General features: G+C 52.7%; 1 protein-coding gene across 1 annotated transcript; it reads left to right on the top strand.

The window, feature by feature from the left end:
* Positions 1-5,202: 5,202 nt before the first annotated feature.
* RPS14 (ribosomal protein S14) lies at positions 5,203-8,190 on the top strand. Its single transcript, XM_084535645.1, has 5 exons — positions 5,203-5,410; positions 6,545-6,695; positions 7,001-7,162; positions 7,368-7,444; positions 8,080-8,190. The coding sequence occupies exons 2-5, from the start codon at positions 6,547-6,549 to the stop codon at positions 8,145-8,147; spliced, it is 456 nt and encodes a 151-aa protein (XP_084391771.1). The 5' UTR covers positions 5,203-5,410; positions 6,545-6,546; the 3' UTR covers positions 8,148-8,190.
* The last annotated feature ends 4,215 nt before the right edge of the window (positions 8,191-12,405 follow it).

The following is a 12,405-nucleotide window of genomic DNA, read 5'->3' as shown; positions in this document are numbered from 1 at the left end:
TTTTGACGTGTTTGCGTACGACAGGGGAATGCCTTGCCAAGGCGTTTCAAAGCAATGCTGAGAACAAAACACCTTCTCTGAGATCTCCCTACATCCGTTCCAAGGCATGACAGGAGCTCGTGCTGCGCCTGCAGGGCTGTGTCTGCTCCCAGCCCGGCTGGGTGCATTACCCACACCCCGGGGCAGCTGCACGGCATGGGCATGAAGAAGACCCCACGAGGTTTCGTGTCCAGCCCACGGGGACGAGACGCAGCAGAAGGTCTGTCTGGAGTTTGGCTCTGGCAGCACGCTCTGGGAGAGCTTCCTACTCGATGGGAGGTGAGGAAGCAATTTCAATCAAATGAAACAAGCAGATAAACAAAACAAAACAAAACAAAACAAAACAAAACAAAAAAAGGGAAAGAAAGAAAAAGAAATAATAGGGAAGGAGACTTAAAGAATCGCAGACAATTACGACTGCAAATTTTCTAACGCACTCTGAGGCATTCATTGAAGTCAAAGACTCCTTATCCTTAAACATTCACTTCTCTCACAAGTATTTTCTCCAAAGATCTCTGAATATCATGCCTAAGCCAAAGTTACTTGAAAGCTCGGAAAATAAAAAGGGACAAACAGGAAATTTTTCAACTGCGAGCTGCTGTAAGGAATATTAAAGGAATTTTTTTTTCAGCCTTAAACGATTCGCAAACTCAGCCTGAAAGAGTATCTGCACTAGGAATAGCCTTCTGAGGCCAAGCTAACCTCTGTCAGAGTTTTAACAGAGGAAACTCATGTACAAATCATCGAACAAAAAGCCAACGATGAGTAATCAAAGGCACACACCAAAATCTGAGGACAACCTCCAGAATCCACAGTCTCCAGTGGTAAAATTTTCCACTGAACACTTACTTTGGAGAAAAAGGAATTTGTTGAACACTCACTCAGGCATCTGCTAATACAATTTTTTCGAAAAGAATGACCTACTCGCTGGACACAGAAGGCTGCTCATAAATACATTCATATTTATTAATACCAGTTCCACTGTTTTACATGAATATCAGACAGCTATTTTTTTTCCCCTCTCTCCTGTTTGCAAATAGAGTGGAAACCAGTTCCTTTCCTGCATATTTTGACTTGCAGGCTCCTCTTCAGCACATCTGTTGGAAAGAAGTTTAGCAGCTTTCCTCTGCATTGTCTCCAATTTATTAATCAACACCTTCAGCTTCCTACTGAGTTACAGCCAAATTACAGTCCCCTTGAAGTCCATGGCAGCACTTCCACCAACTTCATTAGGACCAGACACCGGCTCTTGAAGTCTCTGCCAATTCCTTAAGTGCTTTAACTTCAGCGTTGGAGATTTCTTTTTTTAATCTTCTTATGCCTGTTTCTGACACATCGTTCTACATGTGTGCATGCACAAACGGCATTTCTAAAACTAAGAAGCCCGATGGCCTTAGAAGTGAAAGGAAAAACTTTTCTTTATTTTTTTAAAACCTGTGAATGGCTGCATTCATGGCCCTGAATTTCACTTTATCGGCGTTATTAGAGGAATGATGTCAATGTGAGGGGCCTGGAGCTGTTGCCCACCAGCCCCACGAGAGTCCCAGGCGCAGACCCTGCTCCACACCAGGCAGATGGCAAGAGTTCAGCCTCCAGGAATAACTTCGGCCTCTTCTTCCTCCAGTCTCCGTTTCAAGGCCATCAGTGAGACCATCGGTCTAGCGGCAGCACGCAGCGAGTGGGAAACCGGGGCTGGTTTCCACCAGGGCCAAAGCCTGGGCAGGATGAGGGATGGAGAGCAGCATTCCCATTTCAGCTCTCAGGCTCCCTTTTTGTTTAGTCACTGGCTGAGTTACGAAATCCGCTTGCAGTGTCACCCTGTCTGTGGGTTTCCCATGGGCTGGAGAGGCTACAACCAAGAAGCAGCTGGAATTTTAATTACATGTTTAAGAACTAAATCTGAGGGATTTCTCAAAGCAAATACACATCGTCTCTGCCACTGACCTCGCTGTGGCCTGAGCATCCTTCCCACCAGGCTGGAGGACGCAGTCCTCGAGTCCCTGCCGGGTGCCCCTCCTGTGAATCATCCCAGCCTGGGAATGTTCCTGGGTCCTCGGCAGCCTGGTCCTGGCTGGCATTCGGGCAGCTCCCCTGCAGACACACCAGGACTGGTGCAAAGCCTGGGGCAAAGAGAGAGGGGAGAAATCCTCCCTGGGAGTAGGAAAACCCCATCCCGCAGGGTGCCATGAGGGATTGGGCCCAGCCTGCTTCCCAGCTGCTCTGGGGCTGTGGGCAGCGTTGCACTGGGAAGCGCTGGGTTGTTGGGGTTTTTTGGAGGTTCAGCTGGAGCGCCAGTGGTTGTTTCAGCCCGTTACCCCACATGTGGAAGCTCGCCCGTTTCCGTGCCTCTGGCTTGCATCTGTTCCACAAGGACATCATCTGCAGGCGGGTGCGAGCCTCGGGGAAGATCAGCGCTGTCTGCCCTGTGCATGCACACGGGGCTGCACTGAGCAAGCAGAGAAACAGCAAAAAGGGGAGGAAAGATCCTCAGGGAGGTGAGATTCAAGGGAGGGAAGGCAAAACAGAGGGAAACCCAGCCCCTCAGATCAGCACGTCTCAAATCTGGGTAAAAATAGGGCACGGAGGAGTCCCTGCCATCGGGATTTGTGTCAGAACAGAGGGCAGGCAAAGGGCAGCAGTGACGGGGGGATCAGCCTTGCCCAGGCCACCAGCCCCGTCCTTCCCCTCCTCAGTCAAATCAACCCGCAGCCGGTGTCACTGGAGCCCCTGGCTGGAATTACAGCAGTCCTGCCAATGTATATTTTAAAAGACTATCATTCAATATTTAAACTGGAAGATCCCTGGTGCAGCGGCAAGCTGCTAATGAAGAGAGGAGCAGGCAGGGTGGCCCACGGAGCTAAGTGGGCTTTATCATTCCTGGGAGGAGGCACAGGGAGGTGCAGGGAAGCCTTACAGAACAAACCTCTTCTCCCTGGAGGGACCTTGCATGCTTGGCCAGAGAAGGGAAAAGATACCCTGAAAGATGTTGGCCTTGCTGGGCACGTGGAAGCTCCCCTAAAAAAATTTCAACACCCCAGGATTGCTCAGCCTTCCTAGCCCTCTGCATCAGAAGCAGAAGGCGGTGCTATCCAAGGGGACTCAGCAGCAGACAAATGCATTGCACTGGCCTCTTTTCATGCCAGAGCAAAAAAGCACCAGGCAAGGCACTAAGGGGATTCAAAAGTTTCCCACCAGCCAGCAGCAAATTCCTTTGTCCAAGCAGAGGCATTGGACCCTCCCTGCAGAAGGGTTTTCAGGCCTTCAGATTGTGCAATCCCTCCGGTGGAACAATTACATGGAGCCTCCCTCAGACCTCATCTACAGCCATCTGCTTCTCCTCTGCTCCCCTGGTTTCACTGAGGAGGAATTTAGAGAAGCGGGGCAGGATCAGGCCCAGGAAGCGTATCGCAAGTGCTATTAAGTCAGGTTCAATCTGTCTTTTTTCCAAAGGTCTTTGATGTTTCCCATCTTTACTCTCCTGAGCCCCATTTAAATCAGTTGGAGCTGATTTAAATATTCACTTGCTGGATTGCCGTAATGTCAAACTTTACAAATTTACATTCTATTTGCTGTAGAGGTGTAAGAAGTCTCCCCAGATAATTGTTCCAGGAGGGAGTCCCGGCACCATCATTCACAGCTATAAAGTCTGTGCCACTTACATCAGCCTTCTGACTTCCCAGCAGAGAATTATGTGTATTTAAATATCTCCCATTAGCTCCTAAAGAGAAAATGCTCCAAAGACTTATGCATATTAAAGTCTCTATGTACATCCCCTTATGGGTAAAATTCCCGAACACCTCCTTATAGTCTTATAGCGATGACTTTTCTGTGAGAATGATAGGAAGCGTTATGCAACCAGCTCTTAGAGGAGGAAATAAGGCAGACAGTAACAACATTAGAAACCTACTTGATTCCTGCAGAAATTTGTTAGGACAAAGAAGCACGTACAGCTGGGCTACATTAGCAGGTAAGCCTCATCTAGGAGCCTCCTGGGATCAGGCAGCTGAACAACGAGGTTGAAGGTCTAAGATGTCAACAGAGATGTTGATTGTAGAGCGTCTCCCTGTTTGGTTTTCTTTAATGGGTCAGGCAAGGTCGCTGCACATTAAGCTAGGGCTTTAAGGTCTTAATCGAAAGCCTTGAACTGAGCGGTAGCTGTTCTCCTGGATGAAGACGTTAAGCTTAGACCCGGTGCTGTCAATAGCTAGGAGTCTTGTGGGTGGATGGGGTCTTGGTGGAGGAACAGCCCTGCCCTGCAGGACTCCAGGCCTTTCCAGTGTTCTGGAACAAACGTGTCTGAGCTTTTCCTACAGCCGATGAACCCGGGCGGCTGTCTGGATCCCACAGGAGATGCAGTTGTGCTCAGCCACCCGCCAGCAGTGCAGAAGGAGCAGCTGGTGCCCGGCCTCTGCCGGGGCCTCCCAGGCGCGGTGCCAGCTCTGCCCGGTGCCAGGGCAGCTGCTGGAGCAGGGGGCCCTGAGGTCCCGTCCCCACGCACGAGCTTGGTTTGTGAAACCACTCTGGGCATGCACTTCCAGGGCTCCCCTACCACGAGCAGAGCCATAATGTGCTGAGGGAGGCCCTGGGGTGGATGTAGTTATGCCAATATTAAGTGCTCCCCATCTCATTTATTTTGCTTCACTGAACTGCAATGAGCAGTATGTTATACAGGGGGCACTTGCCACATGGCTATGCTACGTTTGAACAAAACTTCGATGCGTGCACAAAGCCCAACGGAAAGCTCTGCACTGCGGCTTCTGCTTCAGGATGGCTTCTGTCAGTGAAACTAGGTTAAAACAGAGACCTGACGGCCTCCTGGGACAACGGGCAGAGGGGCTGACACAGGGCTGGTGGCCAGCTGAGAGCCCTGGTAGCCCACACTCCTGGCACATGCACTGACCCATCCCAACACGTAGGGAAGCTGGGCCGTGTGGCACCATTGTGTAGTGCTTAGGAAGACGTTTAATTATGGCAAAACGCCGCCCAATGGGACCGAGAAAGGCTCTGAGGGACCGCATCCCTCTGAAGCGTGGCGCCGCCATCTTGGGGAGGGGACAGCTGTGAAGCGACCGCCGCCATCTTGAAGGGGGCGGCCCCGGGAAGGGGGGGGTGCGCCGCCATCTTGAGGAGGGCGGTGCCGGTCGGGGCGGGCGCCGCCATGTTGGGGAGGGGCACACTGAGCGGCGAGCTCCGCCATCTTGAGCAGGTCAACCCCGGTGGATGCGGGCGCCGCCATCTTGAGGAGGTCAGCTGCGGCGCGCGGGCGGAAGCCGGCCTCCCGCCGCCATCCCTTCCGGCTGAGCGCGGCCCCTTCCGCCCCCCTCGCGCTGCCACTTCCTTTCCAGCGGCGGCCGCCGGAGCAGACGGGCGGGTGAGTGGGGGCCGCCCGCCGCCATCCGACAACATCCGCCTGTCCGCGCCTCCCCCCGGCTCTCCCCCGGCTCCCCCGGCCGGACCCGCTCGCCGCCCGCTTGCCCGGCCCCGGGGCTGCCCGAGGGAGGCGGTCCCGGCGGAGCGCGGCGCTAGGCCGCGGCCGAGCCGGGGGCTGGCGTAGGTGGGCGGCCGGCTGGAGGGCCGGGGTAGCGGGAGGGGCACGGCACGGCCGGACGGGGGGAAGGGGAGAAGGGCTGGGGGGCTGGGGGCTGCACTGGGTCTGGCAGCGGCTTCTTAGGGCCTCTTGGGTGCCGGGTCCGCGTCCAGCGTGTGCTCAGTGGGGTGCTGAGGAGCAGCAGGCGCGTTGCTCTGGGGCAAAACCTGGCAAAAATTGCCCGTGGCTGAGTGCTTGCTTTGCTTGGGGAGGCGAGTGCTGCTGGGCTTTACGAGCCTGTAAGCAGTGGAGTTGCTTTGGGACAGTAACGTCGATGCAGCCTTTTGCTGGGCATGCCAGAAAAATTTATTGGAGTGGCCCTGTGGTGGCCTTTTAGACCTTGATTTAACACAGTTATGTGATGTTCCTAAGCAAACAGGAGGCCACCAGGCTAAGGTTTGTGGATAAAAGTAGGTCATGCCTTGAGTTCATTTTCTTAATGAAGTCACTATATTTTTCTCTGCTGCGAAGCACCTACTCTAGCTGGTGTTTGGCAAGAGAGGACAACAGGGAACCATCACTTTGTGCTTCAAGGAGCAGATGTGTGGGTTCGCCAAGCACCTAACCAAACATTCCTGATTGCTCCATTTGCCACCATCCATGTGAGGTGTAGGCTTTAAAGGCAGAAGCACCAGCAGCTTGAGACCTCTCTACGCAGTTGTGGGTGCTGGCCTGCTTGCCAGCATACAGCAAAGCTGCAAATACTTCTTTGGTTTTCTCTTTTATTATTGTTATTTTTAAGATGTCCAATTATACCTCAAAATTGCCAGATGCAGTTGCCATCAGGAACTCAGTTGTCCTGCTTTGTAGGAGGTTGGAATTGCAGAGCAGCTCATAAAATCCTTTAAGAGAATGCTGCGAAATCTATTATCATGCATATTTCATGTACTAATGTGTAATTTTGTTGGTTTTGTTCAGAAATGGCACCCCGTAAGGGCAAGGAGAAGAAGGAAGAACAGGTCATCAGCTTGGGACCTCAGGTGGCTGAAGGAGAGAACGTGTTCGGCGTCTGCCACATCTTCGCTTCCTTCAATGACACTTTTGTCCACGTAACTGATCTCTCTGGCAAGTGAGTATTGCACACTGGTCGCCTCGCTGCAGTACCTGGCTTTCACACTATTGAAAACAAAGATTGTATTTGGCAAGAAGATCCATGGCGGCCCTCGAGAAGCTATAAGATAAGATGCTGTGTGTTCGCAATCATAGATGTCTTGCTGTGCACCTCTGTGGTGAATATTGTGCTTGAGGCACTGCAGAGTGGCTTACTGATCCAGCAGCGTGTCAAAATGGCTCATTCCATCACCAGGCAGAAGCTGTTTTATAGGAAGGAGAATGGAATTCCTTTTTCTGAACGTGTTCTTTTCTTTTTTGCAGGGAAACCATCTGCCGTGTGACTGGTGGCATGAAGGTGAAGGCTGACAGAGACGAGTCCTCTCCCTACGCAGCTATGCTGGCAGCTCAGGATGTCGCCCAGAGGTGCAAGGAGCTGGGCATCACTGCCCTGCACATCAAGCTGCGGGCAACCGGTGGCAATAGGTACGTTGGGGGGGCGGGCACTGGTATGCAGAGGGTGTGCCTGCTCTTGGAACCTGTTCGGTTTGGGTCTGAGACAGGAGGAAGGTGAGTTCCAGTATTGGGACGTTCTGAAGTGAGGAAACTGATTTTTTAAATGAATTGTTTGTGAATTGTGTTCAGCTTGTGAATCTTTAAGAGAACTGATGGCTGCGATTCTCCCTTCCAGGACCAAGACTCCCGGTCCTGGTGCCCAGTCAGCCCTGAGAGCTCTGGCCCGATCCGGGATGAAGATCGGCCGTATTGGTGAGTGATGGAGGCACGTGGCACCGTGTGTCAGTGTGGGGCCTCGCTGCTAAAGTAAAGTTTTGAGGAATTATGAAGCAGAAGGAGCTCTGGGCCCATATGCCACAGGGTTCTTTAATTGAAGACTCACCAGGAGGTGGCGTGAGTTGGCTCCAGATTCCAAGTGGTTGGCTCCATGATGGGCCTGTGCTGGAACTGCTTGTGCCAGAGCTGTTGGGTTACCTGGAAGTACCGTGCTTGTTGTAGTCATTACTTACTCATTCTTAAACCGAGTTCCTCAAACTGTTTGAGGGAGAATCCTGAACTTTGTAGGGGAGTTGCAAGACGTGGTAGTGCCGGGTGCCCTGAAAGTCGCACTGTGTGTGGTGTGTTTCTTCAGAAGTGCTTGGTTTAGGTGGGCAGGAAGATGGGGATTTCTGCATCCTTGGCATTAAAATCCTCGGGTACCAGCATTTGGTGATTTCACGGGTGCTTTACCTCCCGTGGACTGTTCTGCCAGTGTGTGGCTTCTACAACAGCTGCTTGCTGAGCTGCAGGATGTTGGGGCTGACTGCTTGGGGTGAGTGGCTTTGCCCAGTTTTTTTGGGGTTCCTCTGGAAGCTAACTGCTTGTTTTTTATTTCTTTGCTCCCGCAGAGGATGTCACTCCCATCCCCTCGGACAGTACTCGCAGAAAGGGTGGTCGCCGTGGACGTCGTCTGTAAACAATGCTGCACCTTTCATTATTAAAGCTCTCTTAAAACCTTTTCTCTGTGTGTTTGCGTGCTGAGGCGTGCTCAGAAGTTGAGCAGCTTTAGTCTGATGACAGCCACAACAGAGGTGCTGTGTGTGCTCGAACGTACACCAGAAAAGCTTCTAAAATGACTGAAATTACAGCTCCCTCAGCTGCTCTGCTGATGTGTGTATGCTGCCAGATGTATTTCAGAAAAATGACTCCTCACTTCCCGGCTGTGCCCTGCTTCCTGCACTGATGTTTGCCTTACACTGAACGTGCTGCCATCACATAGAATAAATGCCCATTTCCACCTCTTAAAATGTTCTCTTCGCAGCTCTCCAAGCTTTTAAATTACTTGTTTTTGTCACCTCCTTGGCTATAGAAAGATTTCAGACCAAGGGAAGGTGTGTGGGCATAGGGAGAAGTATAGTTTAAGATGGCTGAGTTCCTGCATGCTCATGGTGTCAAGCTGATGGTTAAAATAGTGGCTTCTGCCTTTCAGGAGATGAAATTATCAGAATTCCTCCTGTGAGATGGTGACTACAGCCCTAATACTGCGCAGTGCCTGCGGTGACGTGGGTCAGTCTTGTGCTCTCCTTTGATCTCGAGGGCAGGGCAGCAGGCAGCTTATTTCAGAGGCATGTTCTCCTCAGCTGCAATTCCATGCTCTGCGGTGGGAGTTTGTCTTGGCAATGAGCGAGCACTTCTAAAACGGTTGTCCAGGAATGCTTGCAGTCAGGTTTAAGCGATGGTAGCTGTGTCTTAATCAGGATTGATGAAAACTTAGAATTTTTAGCACAGTTTCATGGCAAATACAGATCATTGTATAAATGATGATGTGTGGCCTATAAATGAAGCTGGAAGGCAGTGTCCTGGGCCCTTGGACAAAATCTGTCTCAAGATCCTGATGTCTAAGGACTTCACTCCTTTCCTGCAGGCTTTCCCACACCTTTGTATCTTAAAATACTTCACAGGATTCCTTCACCCACCCACCTCCCTCGTTACCAGAAAGGATACCTTGACCAGCAGCTTTGTCGGAGGCGCTCTGCTTTCAAAGCAGGCTCTGTTCCAGTGAGGCCGCTCACCCCAAACGAGATCCAGGGCACATTGCTCCTGCCGAGCTCCGTTTTCAGCTCCCCGGCTCTAGCAGTAAAAGGGGATGTAAGTCGGTGGAGGAAATGAGACTGATCTGAAGCCATGGCGCGCCTTACTTTCTGTAGTTAAAAAAGCTTGGATGCTTGTGGTTTCGGAGTTAGTCACGATCTCTTCGAGGTGTCCCTGCTGTGGAAAAGAAAGCTATGCTTGTCAGCGAGCTAACGAGCGGTGGGTTTTCTGCAAGCTGTTGCTTAATACATGACTTCCCGTTTGTGTGGAAAAAAAAATCTCTGCCGGGCCCCATGTTCCTAAGCCAGCATTTCTCTTGGCATAGCCGGGGTGTTTTGTTTGTAATTTTATACGCGGCTGTGGAAAACTTTAGAAATAAACTTTCCCTTCTGCCTTAAAAGTGCATTATTGCAGTTTAAATAGCCATTTTCCTGTACTCTAAGTGTTCTTTGAACTTTGTGTGGAGAAAATGCTGAAAAATTGAAGCCAACGGTGGTTTGTTCAGGCAGCACGGAGCTGAATGTAGTCTGGTGCTGAGGAGGGGACGGGGCAGAGCTGTGCGATCTTTATTAAAAAAATAATCCTGAATACAGTTAAAATACAGTTAAACCTTGTTGTTGTTTTGATGTTAAACTGTCCACGGTGATGTTCATTGGGCTGCTTCGGGAGGTGGGTGTTTGGGGAAAGCTCTGGGAAGCACAGCCGCCGTGCAGGGAGCTCGGAGAAAAGGGAAGGTGTGCTGAGAGCAGCTTTGGGTCTGCCTGGCTGAGCCCTCCCACGCAGGAGGGTCAGGGCTGGCCGCAGGGTTGTGTCCCCACAGGACCAGGGGCTGTAACCCCAATTCATGCCTCGCTTTTCTCCACCAGTTGCTTGAGCAGCCACTGAGCCCTTCCTCGGTGAGCCAGGGGCTCCTGCTGCGCCGAGCACGGTGCGTGGGCTGGGCGCTTAATGGCAAACTGTTTTATTTTTTCAGCTGATCTGACGTCTTCGGAACAACCTCCCGCAGCAGCGTGAAATCCCCTAGAAGAGAAAACAGCAAATGAGGAAGAGAAAGGGGAGAGCCGGGCTGTGGTGGGAGCACAGGGCCCGGGGCCTGGCAGGGCCTCCTGGAGAGGCCTCGTGCGCTTTGTGCCCCTTCCTGCCCCTGTAGAGCTGGTTTATCTTGTGCAGTCATGTGTGAATCCGCCAGTCCTGTAAAAATACCCCAAAAACAGAGCCGAGAGGTGGCAGGCACGTGGCAGCGATGGGTTTGTGTTCGCTGGTTGCTCCCAGGGCCCTGTGAGAGCTCCCAGCTCTGTGCCTGCTGTCACGGGCTGCCAGAACCAAGCCCCATCAGGGGAGCGTCCCCGGGGATATTTCCACCGACGTGTCTGAAATAAAGGCTGTGAGGCCTGGGTCAAGGCCTTGGGGCAGCACACAAGTGGGAACCAAGCCCCCAAACTGCTCCTTATCCCAGATGTCAAAGTGGCTCGGTTTGCCCCCAAAAAACACAGCCGAATCCCCAGCCCCTGTAACAGCGTCACAGCTCTCATGGGCGGCACACAACGGAGCCGTGCTGACTGGGCTGGGGAGGGATTTGGGATGGTCTCGGTCCATGGCGGGTGGACAGGACCCCGGGGCTGGGGGGGATGTGGGGCTGGGGGCTGCACCCCGCTGGTGGGGGCCGGGCACAGCCCTGAGGTGATGGAAGAAACATTGGGGAAAATAAATAAATAAATAAATAAATAAATAAATAAATAAAAGGCTGAAAGCTGCTAAAGGGAAGGTCGCCATCTTCCTAGGAAAACCGGTAACTTACTTCTGTAAAACTTCAAATGCCACAGCCACGTGTGCAAAGTAGAAGTGTTTTTTTTTTATTATTACTTTTAATTTTATTTTTAATTAAAACCCTGCGTGCAGAGCCAGGGCTGATGCAGTGCTGAAAGCCCCGCGGGGGGCTCGGTGCCAGGGGCAGGCCCGGCTCAGGGCTCCGTTGCAGCCCTCTCCCCCCGCGGCTCATGGCCCGCAGCACGGGGCAGAGCTCCATGAAATCGCTGCTTTCGCTTTCCAAATTCCTGTTCTCGCTCCCCACTTCCCCCTTCGGGCCAAAAGCTGTGTTGGTGCCACGGCCCTGGGGCTGGGGGCTCGCAGCCCCGTTGCCCCTGCACCCAGCGAGGGGCCGAGGAAACCAAATCCCTGGGATCCCCTCCGTGCCTCCCCGGGCTGGGTGCTGGAGATGTTACCGTGTGGTTTTATGGGATTTTTTCCCTTTTGAATGCCCAGGGTGTGTTGCTGGTTTCTACAGACGTGCTAAAGTGTTGCTTGCCCTCAGAGCAGCAGAGGTTCTTCATTAATCTTCATTAATTAATGCCTGCCTTTGGGGCTGGTGCAAGGGGGCTTCTGCGAGCCCCTGCCCCAGTCCTTGGGGGTGACTCCGGTTATTCCCCAGGCCACATTTCTCAGCTGCCTGGCTGAGATTTTTATTTTATTTTTTTTTCAGTGCCCTGCTGGCACAGAAGTCCCAGGGAAATGGGAATATTTGCTAAAGAACCCCTCTTGTCCTTGTCCCAGCACCACAACATCGTGCAGCAGGAGCTGTGTGCCGAGGGCTGCCCAGTGACTGGTGACACCTTTATCGCCACCCCTTTAATTTCGTTCCCAGTTCTGCTCTCCCTGCCTGCAGCCCTGCTGGGTCCTACCTCTGGGGCCGTGGAGCTGTAGGGCTGTGCTCCTGCTGTAAAATCCCTCTGTAAAATCACCAGCACTGTGCAGGGACGGGGGCTGCACGGCCCCATTGTGGTGTGTGGGGTCCAATTTGTGGGGCTGCTCCTCCTCCCTCGGCTTTGGGGTGCGGGCTTTGGGGTGGGGGCTGCTCATGGGCACCCCAAACCCACCGCAGGCAGGGTGTGAGGGCTTGGGAACACCCGGCAGCTCATTAAACGGTGCCCCTCAGCCCCTTTGGTGGCTGGGAGCCCTCCCCAACGCACCCCACATCCCACTTTCCCCCATCCTATACCCTGTACCCCACACCCCATCCCCTACCCCTGGGGACCCCAGAGCCCCGTGGTGCTGTGCCGGGTGTCACGGCGTGGTGGTGGGACGGGAGGCGATGCCCGACGTGGTGGCAGCGAGATATTTGGGACAGGAGCGAGATATTTGGGATT

Source organism: Aythya ferina (genome assembly GCF_964211825.1).
Source record: "Aythya ferina genome assembly, chromosome: 14".
Classification (NCBI taxonomy): Eukaryota; Metazoa; Chordata; class Aves; order Anseriformes; family Anatidae; genus Aythya; species Aythya ferina.
The sequence above is the reverse complement of the archived record's forward strand: the minus strand, read 5'-3'. Positions and strand labels throughout refer to the sequence as shown.

Excerpts from the sequence above, each read along its gene's own strand:
- RPS14 (XM_084535645.1), top strand. The coding sequence starts at position 6,547 with ATGGCACCCCGTAAGGGCAAGGAGAAGAAGGAAGAACAGGTCATCAGC. Across the intron at positions 6,696-7,000 it reads GTAACTGATCTCTCTGGCAA|GGAAACCATCTGCCGTGTGA; the intron begins GTGAGTATTGCA and ends TCTTTTTTGCAG. Across the intron at positions 7,445-8,079 it reads GATGAAGATCGGCCGTATTG|AGGATGTCACTCCCATCCCC; the intron begins GTGAGTGATGGA and ends TTGCTCCCGCAG.